Source organism: Podarcis erhardii (genome assembly GCF_964252035.2).
Source record: "Podarcis erhardii genome assembly, chromosome: 2".
NCBI classification, from domain to species: domain Eukaryota; kingdom Metazoa; phylum Chordata; class Lepidosauria; order Squamata; family Lacertidae; genus Podarcis; species Podarcis erhardii.
Window position 1 is genome coordinate 118,822,191 of NC_138498.1, and position 19,148 is coordinate 118,841,338.

The window sequence follows — 19,148 nt, forward strand, 5'->3', positions numbered from 1 at the left end:
GCTTATCAGCTTAGCGGATAAGCAGATAAGCGGCTTAGAAAAGGGGGGGGGAGGAAAAAACCCCCACAGGAACTTGCAAGATATTTTCGTCTTGCAAAGCAAGCCCATAGGAAATTCGTTTTGCGAAGCGCCTCCAAAATGGAAAACCCTTTCGTCTAGCGGGTTTTCCGTCTTGCGAGGCATTCATCTTGCGGGGCACCACTGTAAAACCATGAAACACGCACCAGGAAACGACATAAACACGCTCTTAAGAGTTCAAGGAATTTAAGAGAAGTTAAGCAAGTTTGTAGAGTAAAAGATGAGGCATGGGGATGATGAGGCATGTGAGGAAGGAAGTGAGCTAATATCCAGGGCTTTTCTTCAGCTGGAACTCAGTTTTGACACCTCTCAGGCGGGAGCCATTGCCATTCTAAGAGAATGAGGGAGGTGTTCATGGTGAGTTTCCGCATCTTTTTTTCTAGAAAAATAGCACTGGTTAGATCAATATTGGAAGGTATCTTGGCATAAAAATCCTAAAAGAGGTTCCATGTTAGTGTGTGAAGGCCATGACTGCTTGAACAAGCCAGGTGTCCCTTTGGCCCCACAGCACCAGCTGAGGCGGAGGCCTCACTCTGCCCAACGGTAGGGCCAATCCCTCCAGGCTACACTGGGGCACAATCTGCATCACTTCCCCATGGCCGCCACCCCTCACGACCTCCGCTCCCAAATCCTTCCTTGAAGGGGGATCCTATCTTTCTTTTTAGGACAACCCAGTCAGATGGGTGGGGTAGAAGAATATTTATTTATTTATTTATTTATTTATTTATTTATTTATTTATTTATTTCAGGAGTTGGGACCAATTGAGGAGGTCGCTTTGGATTTCTCTGAGGAAGAAGATACCCCACTGAATGGGGAGCGGAGCCCTGGTTACACAGAGGCCAATAGGGAGGATGACGACAGCGACGCCACCTCACTAGGTGAGGATGACTGTTTATTTTCACAGAAAAACAACACCAATGGCTTCTCTTCAGTGAACTGAGACTGGCCAACAGTAAAACCATGGGCTAGGCCCCATCCTAGTCCTCCTCAGAATAGGCCCATTACACTTAATGGGCATAACAAAACAAATTCCTTCCAGTAGCACCTTAAAGACCAACTAAGTCAGTTCTTGGTATGAGCTTTCGTGTGCATGCACACTTCTTCAGATACCTCTTGGTGAGGTTGATGGACTTCCATTTCATGCGGCTCAATGTGGTGCCTTCCATAGTTCCAGTTACAGATAGGTAGCCGTGTTGGTCTGCCATAGTCAAAACAAAACAAATTCCTTCCAGTAGCACCTTAAAGACCAACTAAGTCAGTTCTTGGTATGAGCTTTCGTGTGCATGCACACTTCTTCAGATACCTTAATGGGCATGACTGACTTAGGTTCACTAATTGCAGTGGGTCTAAAGGTAAAGGGACCCCTGATCGTTAGGTCCAGTCATGGCCGACTCTGGGGTTGCAGCGCTCATCTCGCTTTATTGGCCGAGGGAGCCGGCGTACAGCTTCCAGGTCATGTGGCCAGCATGACTAAGCCGCTTCTGGCGAAGCAGAGCAGCACACAGAAACGCCATTTACCTTCCTGCCAGAGTGGTACCTATTTATCTACTTGCACTTTGACGTGCTTTCGAACTGCTAGGTTGGCAGGAGCAGGGACCGAGCAACGGGAGCTCACCCTGTCACGGGGATTCGAACCGCCGACCTTCTGATCGGCAAGTCCTAGGCCCTGTGGTTTAACACACAGCGCCACCCGCATCCCTGCAGTGGGTCTACTCTGTGTCTACTCCTTAAAATGTATAATAACCAATTGCTGTAAAAACGACGGCAGCGATTGACCGTTGCAGTGGTCACAGAAACAAACAAAATGCAAACAGGTGGCAGTAAGCAAGTGTCCGGATAGGAACGAGCTATTTCTGCTGCCGCCACCACCCACTCCCCATCATATCGGGGGGTTGGACTAGATGACCCTTGGCTCCCTTCCAACTCTTAGGATGCTATGATTCTGCATCCAGACCTGCTGGATAGCTCAGTTGGTTAGAGCGTGGTGCTGATAATGCCAAGGTGTCAGGTTCAAGCCCAGTAAGGGACGGCTGCATATTTCTGCATTGCAGGGACTAGATGGTCCCTTCCAACTTTATGATTCCATGATAACAGCAGTAGCAAGTAACCAAGGACTAGTAAACATGTAAAATATATGAAACAAAGGAGAACTTTAAAAAAATAAATAAATCTATGTGACTTTCTCAAGGATTTCTCTCCATCTTTGAACGGGCCTTCTCTGCAGTGGCTCCTCGTCTGTGGAATCCTCTCCCCAGGGAAGTTTGCCTATTTAACCAGGCCTTGGTTTGATTTGATTGACATCCTATGCCCTTTTAAAATGTGGGTTTTTGGGGGGGAGGGGTGTTGTTATTTTGATTATTGATTTTGTGGTTTTATATTTTAGTCTGTAAACCGTTCTGAGACCAGCAGGTATAGGGCGGTATATAAATTCAATTAATAATAATAGTAGTAGTATTAGTGCTTTTCCAGCTGCATTGGCTCCCGGTGGAGTACAGGGTCATATTTAAGGTGCTGGTTTTGACTTTTAAAGCCCTTCACAGCCTAGGACCCTCGTACCTACGGGACCGTCTCTCCTGGTATGCCCCGTGGAGGACCTTAAGGTCCATATATAGCAATACCCTAGAGGTCCCAAGCCCTAAGGAAGTTAGATTAGCCTCAACCAGAGTCAGGGCCTTCTCAACACTGGCTCCAGCCTGGTGGAACGCTCTGTCTCATAAGACCAGGGCCCTGCGGGATCTGATTTCTTTCTGCAGGGCCTGTAAGATAGAGTTGTTCCACCTGGCCTTTGGCTTGGAATCAGTTTTATTCCCTCCCCCTCTTTCTTTTTTCCTTTCTCCTCCTGTGAAGAGGCTGCATCTTAATGTTTTAATGTTGTGTCTTAATCTTTTAAATTGTATTTTAATTTTTTAATCAACTTGTTTTTATTATTGGTTGTTAGCTGCCCTGAGCCCGGTCTTGGCTGGGGAGGGCGGGGTATAAATATAAATATTATTATTATTATTATTATTATTATTATTATTATTATTGTAGTAGTTGTAGAATGGTAGAATAGTTCTACCATTGGCCCATCTATCCCAGCATCCTGGGCCAATCAGATGACCCAATGAGAAGCGTGCAAACAGGACCTATGTAGAACAGCATTTCCAATTCTTAGCAACTGGTACCCAGAGGGAGAGCACGGTCATCTCTGCTAGTAGCTGTTGATAGCCTTATCTTGTGGTTTAACAGTCAATTCCTCCAGCCAGGGAACTCTGGGAATTGTAGCTCTCTGCGGGGGTGGGGGGGCAGGGGTGCCTTCTAATAACTCTCAGCACCCTGAACAAATTACAGCTCCCAGGATTCTCTGTGGGCAGCCTTGACTGTTTAAAGTGGTGTGATACTCCTTTAAATGCGTGGCTCACGTGGGGACTGAGAGAGATAACGAGAGAGAATGAGAGAGAAGGGCAAGTATTTGGCCTCACTTTCTTCTTTATTTCCCAGCCACTCTGGGCGGCTCCCAACAGAATATTAAAAACACAATAAAACATCAAACACTAAAAACTTCCCTGTACAGGGTTGCCTTCAGATGTCTTCTCAAAGTCAGATAGTAGTTTATTTCCTTGACATCTGATGGGAGGGCATTCCACAGGGTGGGTGCCACCACTGAGAAGGCCCTCTGCCTGGTTCCCTGTAACCTCACTTTTCGCAGTGAGGGAACCGCCAGAAGGCCCTCGGAGCTGGACCTCAGCGCCCAGGCTGAACGATGTTTCATGAGATATTTCATGAGTGTAGTGGCTGCTGACTTTTGACACTTGAGAGTTATATTTTTAGCACCCACCTTATTTTTAGCAATTGTCAATTGCTAGAAATTACTTTTGGTGTTTTGTTTTAACACTGTAACCCACCCTGGGACCTTGGGGTGATGGGCGGATAATAATAATAATAATAATAATAATAATAATAATAATAATAATAAAGTGGAATGGCTGTATAGAACTTCCAGGAGCAGAGGCAGTGTACCTCTAAATGCCAGCTGCTTGGGGTGCTTCCCAGAGGCATCTTATGGGGGTGCTTCCCAGAGGCAACAACAGGAAGCTGGGCTAGGTGGACCATTGGTCTAGTCCAGCAGGGCACTCCTTTGTTTTTTCTGCCATGTTTAAAATGTCCCCTTTGTTGTGGCAGGTGAAGATTGGGTGAGTGCCACTGAGACAGAGACACCCCGGTCGGAAGGATTTTATCAAGCATACCCAAACGGGGCTCCGAACGGAAGGAGAGCAGAAAGCAAGGCTTCCTGTTTTCGTGAGCAGGAAGAGCCCCACCCTGAGAGGAAAGAGGAAAATGGCCCACCAGAGAGAGCAGAAACATGTGTGATTTGGGAGGGTGATGAACTCCTTGAGGAAAGCAGGGAAGCACAGGGGATCCACATGCCAAAGAAGAAGGGCATGTTCAAGGTTGATGGATGGCGCTTCAGGCAGAGGACAGACCCTATTAAACGTGAGAGAACCAACACAGTGGAGCAGCCCTACAAATGCTCTGATGGTGGGAAAAGCTTCAAGGTGATCTCTCACTGCATTTCTCGTAAAAGAAGACATGGGGAAAGGAAGCAACACAGGTGCCCGGACTGTGGGAAATCCTTCATTGGCAAAGCACACCTTATCAATCATCAGAGAACCCACACTGGAGAGAAGCCATTCAAGTGCCTGGCCTGTGGGAAGACTTTTGCCCAAAGTTCCAACCTCAGTGTCCATCAGAGAATCCACACAGGAGTGAAGCCGTTCCAGTGCTCTGACTGTGGGAAAAACTTCTGTTCCAGCGCTAACCTTACCAAACACCAGAGCACCCATGTGAAGGGGGCCCCATATAAATGTTTAGTGTGTGGGAAGAGCTTCAAGGTGCACTCTCATTTTATCACCCACAAAAGAATCCACGCAGGAAGGAAATCACACACATGCTCAGACTGTGGGAAGAACTTCCTTGCTGCATCACACCTCATAATTCATCGGCGAGTTCATACTGGAGAGAGACCCTATAAATGTGTGGAATGTGGGAAAGCCTTTATTCAGAAGGCTCACCTTAAGGTCCACCAACGAACGCACAAAAGAGGAAAATCGTTCCAGTGTTCTGAGTGTGGAGAAAACTTCAGTTCCAGGATCAGCCTTATCCAACATCAAATAATCCACCCTGGAGTGAGCCCCTATAAATGCTATGAATGTGGGAAAACCTTCAGGGTGAATTCCCACCTTATTGCTCACAAGAGGAACCACGCAGCCAAGAAGCCCCATAAGTGTTCATACTGTGGGAAATCCTTCTTTACCAAATCGTACTTTATCATCCATCAGAGAATCCATACAGGAGAGAAACCGTTCAAATGCTTGGCCTGCGGGAAAGGTTTTAGCCAGAGTTCGCACCTTAATGTTCATAAACGAACGCACATTGGGGTGAAAACATTCCAGTGCTCTGACTGTGGGAAAAGTTTCAGTTCGAGCACAAACCTTATTAAGCATCAGAGCATCCACACAAGAGGAAACCTCTATATATGCTCTGACTGTGGGAAAAGCTTCAAAGTCTATTCCCACCTTATTGCTCACAAGAGAATCCACACAGCCAAGAAGACCCACAAGTGTTCGTACTGCGGGAAGTCCTTCTTTGGCAAATCGTACCTCATGACCCACCAGAGAATCCACACGGGAGAGAGGCCATACAAATGTTTGGCCTGTGGGAAAAGCTTCACGCAGAGCTCCCACCTTACCGCTCATCAAAGGACTCACAAAGGAAAAAAGTCATTATGTTGCTCAGACTGTGGGAAAAGCTTCAGGGTCAGCTCTCACCTTATTGCACACAAGAGGATTCATGAGGCAAAGAAAGCCCATAAGTGTTCCTACTGCAGCAAATCCTTCATTTTCAAGTCCTACCTTATCATACATGAGAGAATGCACACGGGAGAGAAACCCTACAAATGTTTGGTTTGTGGCAAAAGCTTCAGTCAGAATTCACACCTTACTGTTCATCAGAGAACTCATGTGGGGAAGAAACCATCCAGGAAAGGCTTTAGGGTGAGCTCTCAGCTTATTTCCCATAAGAGAATCCACACAACAAAGAAGCTGCACAACAACAACAACAACAACAATAACAATAACAATAACAATAACAACAACAACGGGAATAGTACTAAGTGTTTGGATTGTGGGAAATCTTTCATATCCAAATCATATCTGATCATCCATCAGAGAATACACACAGGAGAGAGACCCTACAAGTGCACGGTCTGTGGGAAATGTTTCAGCCAGAGCTCTCATCTGACAGTCCACCAGAGAACCCACAAGGGAGAGAAGTTGTTCCCGTGTTCAGACTGTGAGGAAAAATTCAGTTCCAGGATGAAGCTTCTTAAGCATCAGAGAATCCACATGAAGGGGAATCCATTTAAATGCTTGGACTGTGGGAAATCTTTTGTCACCAAATCACAGCTTGCGGTACACCAGAGAAGCCACACTGGGGAGAGGCCGTATAAATGTTTGGACTGTGGGAAAGGGTTCAGCCAGAGCTCAAACCTCATTAGGCACCAGAGGATTCATTCAGGGGAGAACCCCTATAAATGCTCAGACTGTGGGAAAAGCTTCTGTTCAGGTGAGAACCTTACTAAGCATCAGAGAATCCACACTTAAGGAAGCAGGATCCTGAATTATGTGCCCATACACTTCAAGAAGGCCATAAAAGTGTATGGACTTAAACAACAGTGGATTTTATTAGTAGGTGGTGGCGAGGAAAATATATTTGGCAAAACACCATGCTGCAGACAGCTTTTTTGATCATTATTCAAAAATTTGCTGTTCACCAGTGAAGCCATGGAGGAATCAGCTGAGGTAAATGCTTTAGACAAAGGGAAGCATCCCTTGTGAGCTCAGATCTTTCCGTTGAAAAGGCGGAACTTGAATCTGCATCAGGTCAGGACATATGGGATGCGAGGGTGATTCGACAGCTGCATCATCACTTTCTTCTGTCCAAAATAGGGCATTTTAAGGAAAACTGCCCGAACTTGTAAGAATGAGCAACAGTGGGCCAAGTGGTGGTGTTTCTAGACAACTCTAAAAGATTCCAGGTCGCCCTCAGTAAGTTGCTGTGCTTGTGACAGATTGCCTTGGCTCATCTTTTGCACACCCCCTTCATCAACCTAACAGGAGCAGAGTCAGAATCCTAGACTGGGTGGAGTGGAGTGGGGTCTCATTGAAACTGCCTTTCAGATTATTTGTCCATCCAGCCCTTTATTTTCTATTCTGATTGGCTTCAGCTTTCCAAGATCTCGGGAGGATAAAGACTTTCCCATCGCTTACGAACAGAAGAACCCAAGAATAGCCACTTGCTACTTGAGGCCATTTTTTAAAACAAAATAAAACAATGAATTGGTCCTGGAGCCATACAAAGCCAGGTTCTGCTCCTGAGCTCCGGAAAATCTTCTACAGCTACTGAAATTTCTACATATGGAACAGTGGTGCAAGAGAAAGACACTGCTTAGGTTTTAAAATCTGTGTCAGAAAAACCACATGGGAAAGAAGCCATAGAAACACTCAGATTCATAGCTGTCAACTTTTCCCTTTCCTTGCAAGGAATCCTATTCAGAATAAGAGAATTTCCCTTAAAAAAGGGGAAACGTTGACAGTTATGCTCAGATTGCCGCTGAAACTCTTAGTTTGAGTAAACCTTGGAGTAAACCCTGGAATCTGTGCAGGACAGAATGTTTTAATGTTGTATGAGGAACCAAACACCTTTTAAAAAGGAGAGAGAGAAATCCAGGCTGCTGACCAATCTAGGGCTTTTAACCCTTTTTTAAAAAAATGACTTTTCATTTTTCAATATTTTATGGGTCTGTTGGCAGAGCAGACTTTCCGTTATCCCGAGTCCCTCTCTGGCTGTGCAACTTGCTGCCAGGAACGAGTCCCAAGTTACTTCCTTCCAAATGATTGTGAGAACGGTGTGGGGAGACCTGTTTGTGTTATGTGGGGGGGGGGGGATGTGCTTGGCTCTCTGTTTCCACAGCTGATGATGGGAAATCCTGTCTTTCTCAGTCTTTCACACCATGGCTGGCAGCCACCATCCAATCTCCTGCCCATACTTGCCCCAAGGCTAGCAGAGGTTGCCCTGCAGAGAAAAGTGGACTAATCTGACTTGCTGTGAATGTGTGCGTCCAGAATTGCTCAGCTCCCAGCCTCTGTGGTGTGCACGTTCCTTCACAGATCACAGTGCATAAACAACATGATGCAACAAATGTCTGTACTTGAACCTTGGGGGGCGGGGACCCAAACTGTTTCTGCTTCTGTGGCAAAGCCTGTTCAGGGTCTGATGTGATTACATTTAAGGTCCAAGTTTTGCGCTTTTCAACTATGGCTGCGCTGTTCCGGGGTGTGTGCTGTGGGAGACAACGGCCATGCTGGGGTGTGATGTCGCTTAGAATCATAGAATCGGAAGGGGCTCCATGGGTCCTCTAGTCCAACCCCTGCAATGCAGAAATCTCAGCTAAAGCATCCATGACAGATGGCCATCCAACCTCTGCTTAGAAAGCTCCAAGGAAGCTCACACATGTCTGTTCCACAGCTCTTACTATCAGAAAGTTTTTCTGAATGCTTAGGAGGAATCTCCTTTCTTGTAACTTGAAGCCATTGGTTTTGAGTGCTCCCCTCCAGAGCAGAAGAAAACAAGCACGCTCCCTCTTCTGTGTGACAGCCCTTAAGTTATTTGAAGATGACTATCATATCTCATCTCAATCTCCTCTTTTCCAGGCTAAACATACCCAGCTCCTTCAAGTGATTCTCATAAGGCTTAGTTTCCAGACCCTTGATCATCTTGGTTGCCCTCCTCTGCACACATTCCAGCTTGTCAACATCCTTCTTAAATTCTGGCGCCCAGAATTGGACACAGGACTCCAGGTGTTGTCTGACCAAGGCAAAATAGGGAATATTACTTCCCTTGACCTGGACACCAGACTTCTGTTGATGCAGCCTAGAATAGCATTAGCCTTTTTTGCTGTTGCATCACACTGTTGACTCATGTTCAGCTTGTGGTCCACCAAGACCCCTTCATCGTTGCTCTTTCTCCCCCATATCATTTTTTCGGAAAAGGGACAAATTGACACAGCAGAGTGTGAGGTCATATCAGCACCGTCCAGTCAGGAGCTAGTAATCACGTATGATGTCACATGAGCACTGGCCAGTCAGGAGCAAACTCACCCCCTCTTCTATAGCAGAACATAATAACAGAACAGCCTTGTTTTGTTGTTGGCGTGCGCCTTTGGAGGTAAAGTTCAAACCATTGGAGAGTTACAGCACCTGCAGGAGAGACATGTTTTATTACACGTTGGGCAGGTGAAAGTTAGGCTGGTGTAGGTGTACCATGGCGTTTCACTGGCTACAGAATTGCTTCTTTTCAGCAAACGACGTGTTTCCAGCAGTGTTTGCAGACCTCGATGTTGCCCAGGTTGTACATTCTGCAAATGCTCCATGGGGGGGAGAAAACAAATAAATCTTTGTGTGGAAATATCTTTTTATTCCTGGTGCATTTCAAATAAACACTTTCCTACAGGATGAGATTTTGCCCGGCCCAGGAAGAGGCAAAAGAGCCCAGAGCTCTTCACTTTGACAAGCTCGTTTATCTGAGCACCTTCACAAGCAGAGGCGGATTTAGGGGAGTGCAACTGGTTCGTCCACACTGGGTGCTGAGCTGGGAGGGTGCTGCATGCCCCCCCCCAACAATGACTTATAAGGCAAGAGGCAGGGGCACCAAATTTTGGTATCGCCCAGGGCACTGCTCAAATTTGAAAGCCAAGGTCCGCCACTGACACAAGCTGGGAGTGGAACATCAGGGTCAGAAAATAACTCAGAAGCTCAAACATACCAGTCCAACTGCAGAACCAACATTTTCTTACAGGTCTGTCTCCCATCCAAGCAGTCACTTTTCCAGATTTCAGCTGAAGATGTCATCTTTCTGTCTCCCTCTTAATGTTCATTTACAGTTGACTGATTGATTGGAAATGATTCATTTGCTATTTGCATTTTTGCCTATCTGTGGAGTTATTTTCTCTCTCTCCTCCCTGCTACAGCTGTTACCCATTTCCTATCACAGGATGGGTAGTTTGAACTTGATTTTTGAAGACGTCCACCTCTATGGCTTACATTACATTTCCAGAAGTAAAATAAAAAATGAGTTTCTTATCCTCGTTTTTAAGACCATACCACACAGTGCCATGATGACTACCTTTATGGACATGAGTCTATTTCCCATTTCTATTTGGTTTTGACAAAATACCAATTGCCGTGGTTCCCAAACTTTCTGCGCCATATGGACCGCTTGAAAATTGAAAGTGTTGGTGGGGCACTTAATGGATTTGCTGCCTGTTGTAGCAATTGTAACGCACTGTGCTGAATGCTGTGTAATTTTAAAAAGGCATTTCCATTGCTGCTTTGATTTGTTAAATCGTGCGTCTGTTTGCGTCCAATAACATTCAAATGGTAATGCAATAAATTACAATGTGGCAAATTAAAGAAGCAATACAAATTCATTTAAAAGTCACTATGAAATTAAATGTGGGCATGCCTGAAAGAAGCCTGCAGACCACATTTTGGGAACTGCTGATTTATTGAGGTCCTATGCAGAATAGACCCACTGGCCCAAAGTTAAGTTTCAGTGTCTCCACTTTGAGGCATCATCAAAACAATAAAGCAGTATTATGCCACTCCCCAAATCCTGGGAGCTGTTAAGGGTGATGAGAGTTGCTTAGGGTTGCTATATGTCCAGAATCTCCCGGACATATCCCGAATACCACAGCTGGAAGCAGTGTCTGGGTGGAAATAATAATAATGTCTGGGGAAATCTGGACATATGGCAATCCATGTTGGCAGTGTTTGGGTGGGTTTTTTTGGAAATAATTTTTATTAGTTTACAACAAGAACAAAAACACATACTAATTTCACATCCAATTTTTCACAAATTATTTCTTTTCTGGACTTCCTTCAGCTTTTCCGTAAATCACCCATAGTCATTATTTAAGTTACGCATTCCTTAGGTTTGTGTTGTCATTATTTATACCTTTCTTTTTCTATTCCCTTTAAACAATACTTCTCAATTTTCACAGTGCATCTTTAAATCCCTCTAGTGTTATCTGTCCCTCACTTATACTTTCCAGATATTCCACAAATTTCCCCCAGTCCTCGATGAACTTTTGGTCTCTTAAATATCTAATCTTCCCAGTCAATTTATCCAACTCCGCATAGTCTAACAGCTTCATTCTCCATTCTTCCACCGTCGGTATTTCCTGTTGTTTCCATTTCTGGGTCAATAACACTCTTGCAGCTGTCACTGCATATTGGAAAAAATTACAATCCTTTCTCTTTATCTCATTCCCTAATATTCCTAACAGAAAGGCCTCTGGTTTCTTTATAAATGTATATTTTAGTACCTTCTTCAATTCGTTATATATCCTTTCCCAGAAGCCTTTCACTTTCTTACATTCCCACCACATATGGATGGTATGTGTATTTATGGTGTGAGAAGAAGAAAATCCATAAAGGTTTTGAGAACCACATCTTCCGAGGTCCTTTAATTGAAGTCTGGGATAGGTATAAAAACCTATTAGAACCTAGAGTACCACACTGGTTATCTCCATTAGAAGTCATGAGTATAAAGAAAATTAATATGAGAGGCAATTGGATCACATATGGTCAATTGTTATTTAAAGAAGGAGGAAAATGGAAAATGAAATCATATGAACAGGTTAAAGAACATGTATATGACTGGTTGCATTACTTTCAAATAAATGAAATGTTTAGGAAAGATATTAAAGAATGTGGTGATGCTGACAAGGATTCAAAATTTCAGATTGAAATAATAAATAATGATTTTAAAATTTTATCCAAAATGTATAAGTTGTTGCTAGAATGGAATTTGAAGGATGAAGAAGTCAAGTCGGTAATGATACATTGGGCCAGAGATTTTGGTTACAACATACAATTTGAGGATTGGGAAAAACGATGGAAAGAAAACTTAAAATTTACAGCATGTATGACGTTAAAAGAAAATGTTATGAAAATGTTTTATAGATGGTATATAACACCGGTAAAATTAGCGAAAATGTATAAGACATGTAACAAGTGTTGGAAATGTAAAGATAAAGAAGGCCATGTTGGCAGTGTTGTTTTTGTTGATTATCCTTAGAAATAGCTCAGAAAGTTCATTTTTCAGCTTTTTTTTTTTTTAAATGATATTTTATTGAGTTTTAACAAAAAAAACCATTATAAAACAATAGATAAAGAAACACAAGAAAGATACAAAAAGGCAAAAATACAAAAATATAAACATTTAACACAGAAAGAAAAATGAAAAATAAAAATCCCTCTTTTTAATTTCTCACCATTCGTTAACTTATTTTCCTGACTTCCTCACACCTCCCTTTTTTGTATTCCATTTAAAAATTGGTTCAGCAAATTCATATCCTATTGATTTATCCTTAATTATTTATCCTCACATAATATACATAATATTACATTTTTCAGCTTTTGGTGAATTTGCTTAAAAAAAAAGGGGGGGGGGTCAACAACCTCAACAACTTTTCTGTCCGTATTTTCACTGTTTGAAATATGGCCACCTTAGAGTTATTTAGAGACCCTTATTCCCCTCACGGAGCTCTTATTTCTCAGAGTCTTCCTAGGGGGCTCTGGGAGTGACAAGCGTTGTTGGGGGCTTGAATAAAAATCTGGCCTCCTGTCAGAGAAATATCTCCTTGCTCGTCCCCCTTAACCTATTCCATGTTCTCCTTTAGCAGAGTTTGTCTTTTCATCCAGTGAGGTGAACAGCTCCCTGGATATATATGAAACAAAGCTTTCATAGTAGTAGATAAACGTAACATGCTGACTGCGGGAAACGAAGCACCTTGAGGGAAGTGACAGTTGAGCCCTTTTTTAAACTGACAGCCTGAAGGGAGGGGCCGTTCTAGAGCAGTGTTTCCCAACCGGTGTTCCGCGGCACACTAGTGTGCCGCGGGACGTCGGCTGGTGTGCCGTGGGAGGGAGGCGGGCGAGTCGGGTGGCGAGAGGCGGGGCGGCGGCGGCGAGCACACGCGGGGCGGGGAGCGAGCTCCCTCCCACATCCCATCGCCCCGTGCTCCGCGCTGGTGTCCGCAAGCCTTGCGCACCCGGGGGATCTCCCCCCGGGAGCGCAAGGCTTGCGGGCAGCAGCCTGCAGCGCGGAGCATGGGGCGCCCTCCGGAGGACGCCCCGTGCTCCACGCAGGTGTCCGCAAGCCTTGCGCACCCGGGGGATCTCTCCCCGGGAGCGCAAGGCTTGCGGGCGTCAGCTGGCAGCGCGGAGCACGGGGCGCCCTTCGGAGGACGCCCCATGCTCCACGCAGGTATCCGCAAGCCTTGCGCACCCGGGGGATCTCTCCCCGGGAGCGCAAGGCTTGCGGGCGTCAGCTGGCAGCGCGGAGCACGGGGCGCCCTTCGGAGGCCACCCCGTGCTCCGCGCTGGTGTTGGCAAGTCTTGCGCACCGGGGGATCTCCCCCTGGGAGCGCAAGGCTTGCGGGCAGCAGCCTGCAGCGCGGAGCACGGGGCGCCCTCCAGAGGACGCCCCGTGCTCCGCGCTGGTGTTGGCCAGCCTTGCGCACCCGGGGGATCTCCCCCCAGGAGCGCAAGGCTTGCGGGCGGCAGCTGGCAGCGCGGAGCACGGGGCACCCTTCGGAGGACGCCCCGTGCTCCGCGCTGGTGTTGGCCAGCCTTGCGCACCCGGGGGATCTCCCCCCAGGAGCGCAAGGCTTGCGGGCGGCAGCTGACAGCGCGGAGCACGGGGCGCCCTTCAGAGGACGCCCCGTGCTCCACGCAGGTGTCCGCAAGCATTGCGCACCCGGGGGGCGCATGGGGCGCCCTGAAACAGAGGGTTCCCCATGCTGCGGACTGTAGCCTGCCGCCGGACGCGCGGGGCGCCCTGAAGCAGAGCGCCCCTCGCGCCAGGCAGACATGGGCCAGCCCCACAAGCTCGGGGGACAGCGGGGAGGCGCAGCACCGCCATCCCACTGTTCCCCGACCTGGTTTTTTGGGGGGGAAATAAAGGAAAAAAAATTTTCCTTTATTTCCCCCCTCAAAAAAGTAGGTGCGTCCTATGGGACGGAGCGTCCTATGGGACGAAAAATACGGTACTTACTATTTCATAATAAAGTAATTATAAAATACTTTCTTTGTGTTTATTTGATTCCTATTAAAGAGAGTTACTTTATATATAGTCAATATAGGCACAGAGTTAATTTTTTAAACATTTTCTAATGGTGGTGTGCCTCGAGATTTTTTTCATGAAACAAGTGTGCCTTTGCCCAAAAAAGGTTGGGAAACACTGTTCTAGAGTACAGCATGAAAGCCCCGCCCACTAGAGGCCAGGTATTCTGCTCATCCAATTAGGCTTCAGTGTTTTTCCTACAGAGAGCTTTTGTGAGGGGAAAAGGAGGCCTAACAACTCTCCAAAAAAAATTAAATTTTCAGTTTTAAATCTTAAAATAAGCATTTTACACGCTGTTAGATATCCCGTGACTTCCATCCTTCTCTTTCCTCGGTTCATTTTATTTATCTTTCATTCCTGCATATTTTGCTGTCGCCGTTTTAGTCTGTTCACTTCTACATCGCTCAAACATTAATTACACTGTTGATTTTATCTTAAGGCTGCCAGCGCTTTCAGCTGCGTACCGTTGTTTTCCATATCCTCAATAAATATTTTCCATATTTGTTCTTCTTGCCCTCTTATTCTATTTTTTTTTTACAAGATATTTATTAAAGTTTTCAGAAATGATACATTGTAAAACAGAAAAAAACAGAAAAAACAAAGATACAAAATTACAGAAATAAAAACAATTTAAAAACACAAAGAGTTTCCATTTACTTATTTTCTTTTAACTTATTTTCCAGACCTCCTCATACCTCCCTTTCTTATATTCCAATTCAAATTGTATGTTTAGCAAATCCTCACCATTAGTTCTTTTACTTATTTCAGAACCTTATTTTCCATATCTCTTAAGCATTACAGCTGAAAACCACTTAATTTCTGTCCGGCATCATTCTAACATTCCTTAATTTTACAAGATTTCTGCAAATAGTTTTTTAAACTTCTTCCAGTCTTCTTCCGCCGACTCTTTTCCCTGGTTTTGGATTCTGCCGGTCATTTCTGCCAGTCCCATATAGTCGATCATCTTCATCTGCCATTCTTCCAAAGTGGGTAGATCTTGTGTCTTCCAATATTTTGCAATGAGTATTCTTGCTGCTGTTGTAGCATACATAAAAAAAGTTCTGTCCTTCTTTGGCACCAATTGGCCGACCATGCCCAGGAGAAAGGCCTCTGGTTTCTTCAAGAAGGTATATTTAAATACCTTTTTCATTTCATTATAAATCATTTCCCAGAAAGCCTTAATCCTTGGGCACGTCCACCAAAGGTGAAAGAATGTACCTTCGGTCTCTTTACATTTCCAGCATTTATTATCGGGCAAATGATAAATTTTTGCAAGCTTGACTGGGGTCATGTACCCCCTGTAAATCATTTTCATAATATTCTCTCTTAAGGCATTACATGCCGTAAATTTCAAACCGGTGGTCCATAACTGTTCCCAGTCAGCAAACATAATGTTATGTCCAACATCCTGTGCCCATTTAATCATAACAGACTTCACTGTTTCATCCTGAGTATTCCATTTCAGCAGCAAGTTATACATCTTTGACAGAATCTTAGTTTTGGGTTCTAACAATTCTGTTTCTAATTTCGATTTTTCCACCTGGAATCCAATTTTCTTGTCCAATTTATAAGCCTCCATTATCTGATAATAATGAAGCCAGTCTCGCACTTTGTTTTTTAGTTTCGCAAAACTCTGCAATTTCAATTTGTCTCCCTCTTGTTCCAAAATTTCCCAATATTTTGGCCATTTGGACTCCATATTGAGTCTTTTAAAAGCTTTCGCTTCCATTGGTGACAACCACCTTGGGGTTTTGTTTTCCAATAAGTCTTTGTATCTTATCCAAACATTAAACAATGCTTTCCTGACAATATGGTTTTTAAATGCTTTATGTACTTTAACCTTGTCGTACCACAAATATGCATGCCACCCAAAAGCATTATTAAATCCTTCTGAGTCCAAAATGTCTGTGTTCTCAAGAAGCAGCCAGTCTGTCAACCAGCAAAATGCTGCTGATTCGTAGTAAAGTTTAAGGTCTGGCAGGGCAAATCCACCCCTTTCCTTTACATCAGTTAATATCTTAAATTTTATTCTGGGCTTCTTGCCCTGCCAGACAAATCTAGAAATATCTTTCTGCCACTTCTTGAAACAGTCCATCTTGTCCACAATCTGCAATGTTTGAAACAAAAAACAACATTCTTATTCTATATGTTAAACCTGCAAGTTCTGCATATTCTGCCATCTTACATTGCGAGTCCTCTTTGCCTGGGACCTCCCTCACTTTCCATCTTGGGGCTAACCAAACTCTTGCTGCCGTTGTTGCATACATAAATAAATTTTGTCTAAATTTTTCCAAACAAAATGGAGTCCAGTCTTTTGGGAAAAGTTATTTTAAACCTTTTTTCAACTCATCATAGATCATTTCCCAATATTCTTTTACCTTTTTACATGTCCACCGCATATGAAAAAAAGTTCCCTTTATTTATTTACATTTCTGACATGTATCCAATTCTGCTTCCTAACAACTCTCACCACCCTTACAAACTACAGCTCCCAGGATTCTTTGGGGGAAGAAGGCAAAGCCCACACAGAGGCCTGTAAATATGTAGGGTGACCCCAGCCAGCATGGCCAATGGTCAGAAATGACAGGAGATGGATTCCAGCATCACAGAATTGAAATATAATAATAATATTATAATATTTTATTATTTATACCCCGCCCATCTGGCTGGGCTTCTCCAGCCACTCTGGGTGGCTTCCAAAAAAATATTAAAATACTGTAATACATCAAACATTAAAAGCTTCCCTAAACAGGGCTGCCTTCAGATGTCTTCTAAAAGTCTGGTAGTTGTTCTCTTTGACATCTGGTGGGAGGGCGTTCCACAGGGAGGGCGCCACTACCGAGAAGGCCCTCTGCCTGGTTCCCTGTAATTGTAGACATGAAAGGGACCCTGAGGGTCATCCAGTCTAACCCCCTGCAATGCAAGAATTTGCAGCTGTCTCGTATGGGGATCGAACCTGCAACCTTGGCCTCATCAGCACCCCACTCTAACCAACGGAGGTATCTGGTGGGCATCCGGTTCCCCTCCCCTCCTGTAGATAGGCTAACCTCGGGGGAAGTTGGTGCCGTTCCATTTATATGCCCCACGGAGAGCCTCAAGGTCCATAAATAGCAACACCCTAGTGGTCCCGGGCCCTAAGGAAGTTAGATTGGCTTCGACCAGAGCCAGGGCCTTTTCAACTCTGGCTCCGGCCTGGTGGAACTCTCTGCCTCATGAGACCAAGGCCCTGCAGGATCTGATTTCTTTCCGCAGGGCCTGTAAGACAGAGTTGTTCCGCCTGGCCTTTGGCTTGGAGCCAATTTGATTCCCTCCCTTCCTCTCTCTCTCTCTCTTTTTTTTCTTTTCCTTCTCCTCCTGCGATGAGGCTACATTTTAATATTTTAATGTTCCATTATTTTAATGTTGTATTTTATTTTTGTTTTTAAGTTGTAATCATTCATCTTGTTTTTATTATTGTTTGTAAGCCGCTCTGAGCCCGGCCTTGGCTGGGGAGGGCAGGGTATAAATAATAAAAAATTATTATTATTATTATTATTATTATTATTATTATTATTATTATTATTATATTTTAATCCAGTATATCACAGATTGCTTTTATTGTAAGACCTTGATATCTCTGAAATGATACCCTTACATTCAGTCAGCAGATTAGTTGCACCATTCTGAACAGCCTCGGCTGATACAGTGGTAACTCAGGTTACATACACTTCAGGTTACAGACTCTGCTAACCCATAAATAGTGCTTCAGGTTAAGAATTTTGCTTCAGGATGAGAACAGAAATCGTGTTCTGGCGGTGTGGCGGCAGCGGGAGGCCCTATTACCTAAAGTGGTGCTTCAGGTTAAGAACAGTTTCAGGTTAAGAACGGACCTCCGGAACGAATTAAGTACTTAACCTGAGGTACCACTGTATCTAGAAATACAGTGCAAATGGCTGCCACAACTACACCTTACCATGCGGGAGGCAGCAGGTACAAGTTACTAGTCCCTGCAGCCACAGCAGGCGCTGTGATTCTGTCATGAATTCTACTCAGTATTGATCCAGAGCAGAACTCTTAACGTATAGTTAGCAGAGTAAAAACTTAAACACGTTGCAAGATCCCCCCAAAATAGGCCAGAGGCAATTGTGTTTCATCCAGCAGAGCTTTACTGGTACGGAAGTCAAATGAGCATAATGGTCACAAATCCAATATATTCAGGATTGGCACTGTCCATAAGAAATCCAGTTGCAGCAGACTTAACTTAAACTCAAAATAACATAAAATAAGACTAAAACCTTAACACTATCTATGTACCAAACACCACACCAGGGGGAAAAGAGACAGAAAGAGAAAGTGTGAGACCCAGGCTCCCTCTGGCCTTATTATAGTCAGCATGACCTTGACAGAAAGAGATAACAGGACCGATTTAAGCCAGCTGTACTCAGCTTCTCTAAAGAAATAACCTGCTTGTTTCTTTCACACAGAGAAGCTTCCAGAACCCTTTTGAACGAATTACATTAGGAAAGATCTCTACACATCAGATCAATACTTTTTGTACTAAGAAATGCAAAGTGACAGATTGTCCAGCAGTTTGAGTTCACCTCCAGAGGCACACTCCATTGCCTCCCTTGGACGTACAGACCACTTGCAGCAGCTTCCCCCAAATGATTCTGGGAGCTGTAGTTTTTTTTTAAGGGTGTTGAGAGTTGCTGAGACGACCCCTGTTTTCCCCACAGAGGTACAATTTGCAGAGAGAACCCAGGGAAACGGATGGAGCCTAGGACCCACGTACCTATGGGTCCGCCTCTCCTGGTATGCCCCGCGGAGGACCTTAAGGTCCACGAATGACAACACCTTGGAGGTC

General features: G+C 44.5%; 1 protein-coding gene across 1 annotated transcript in view; it reads left to right on the forward strand.

The window, feature by feature from the left end:
• The window catches only part of LOC309335205 (uncharacterized protein), a 31,524-nt gene extending 21,939 nt beyond the window's left edge, over positions 1 to 9,585 (forward strand). The window contains exons 8-9 of the mRNA XM_081850078.1: positions 828 to 957; positions 4,241 to 9,585. Coding sequence (XP_081706204.1) covers positions 828 to 957; positions 4,241 to 6,720 — 2,610 coding nt within the window. The 3' untranslated portion in view covers positions 6,721 to 9,585. The remainder of the gene's footprint in view (positions 1 to 827; positions 958 to 4,240) is intronic.
• The last annotated feature ends 9,563 nt before the right edge of the window (positions 9,586 to 19,148 follow it).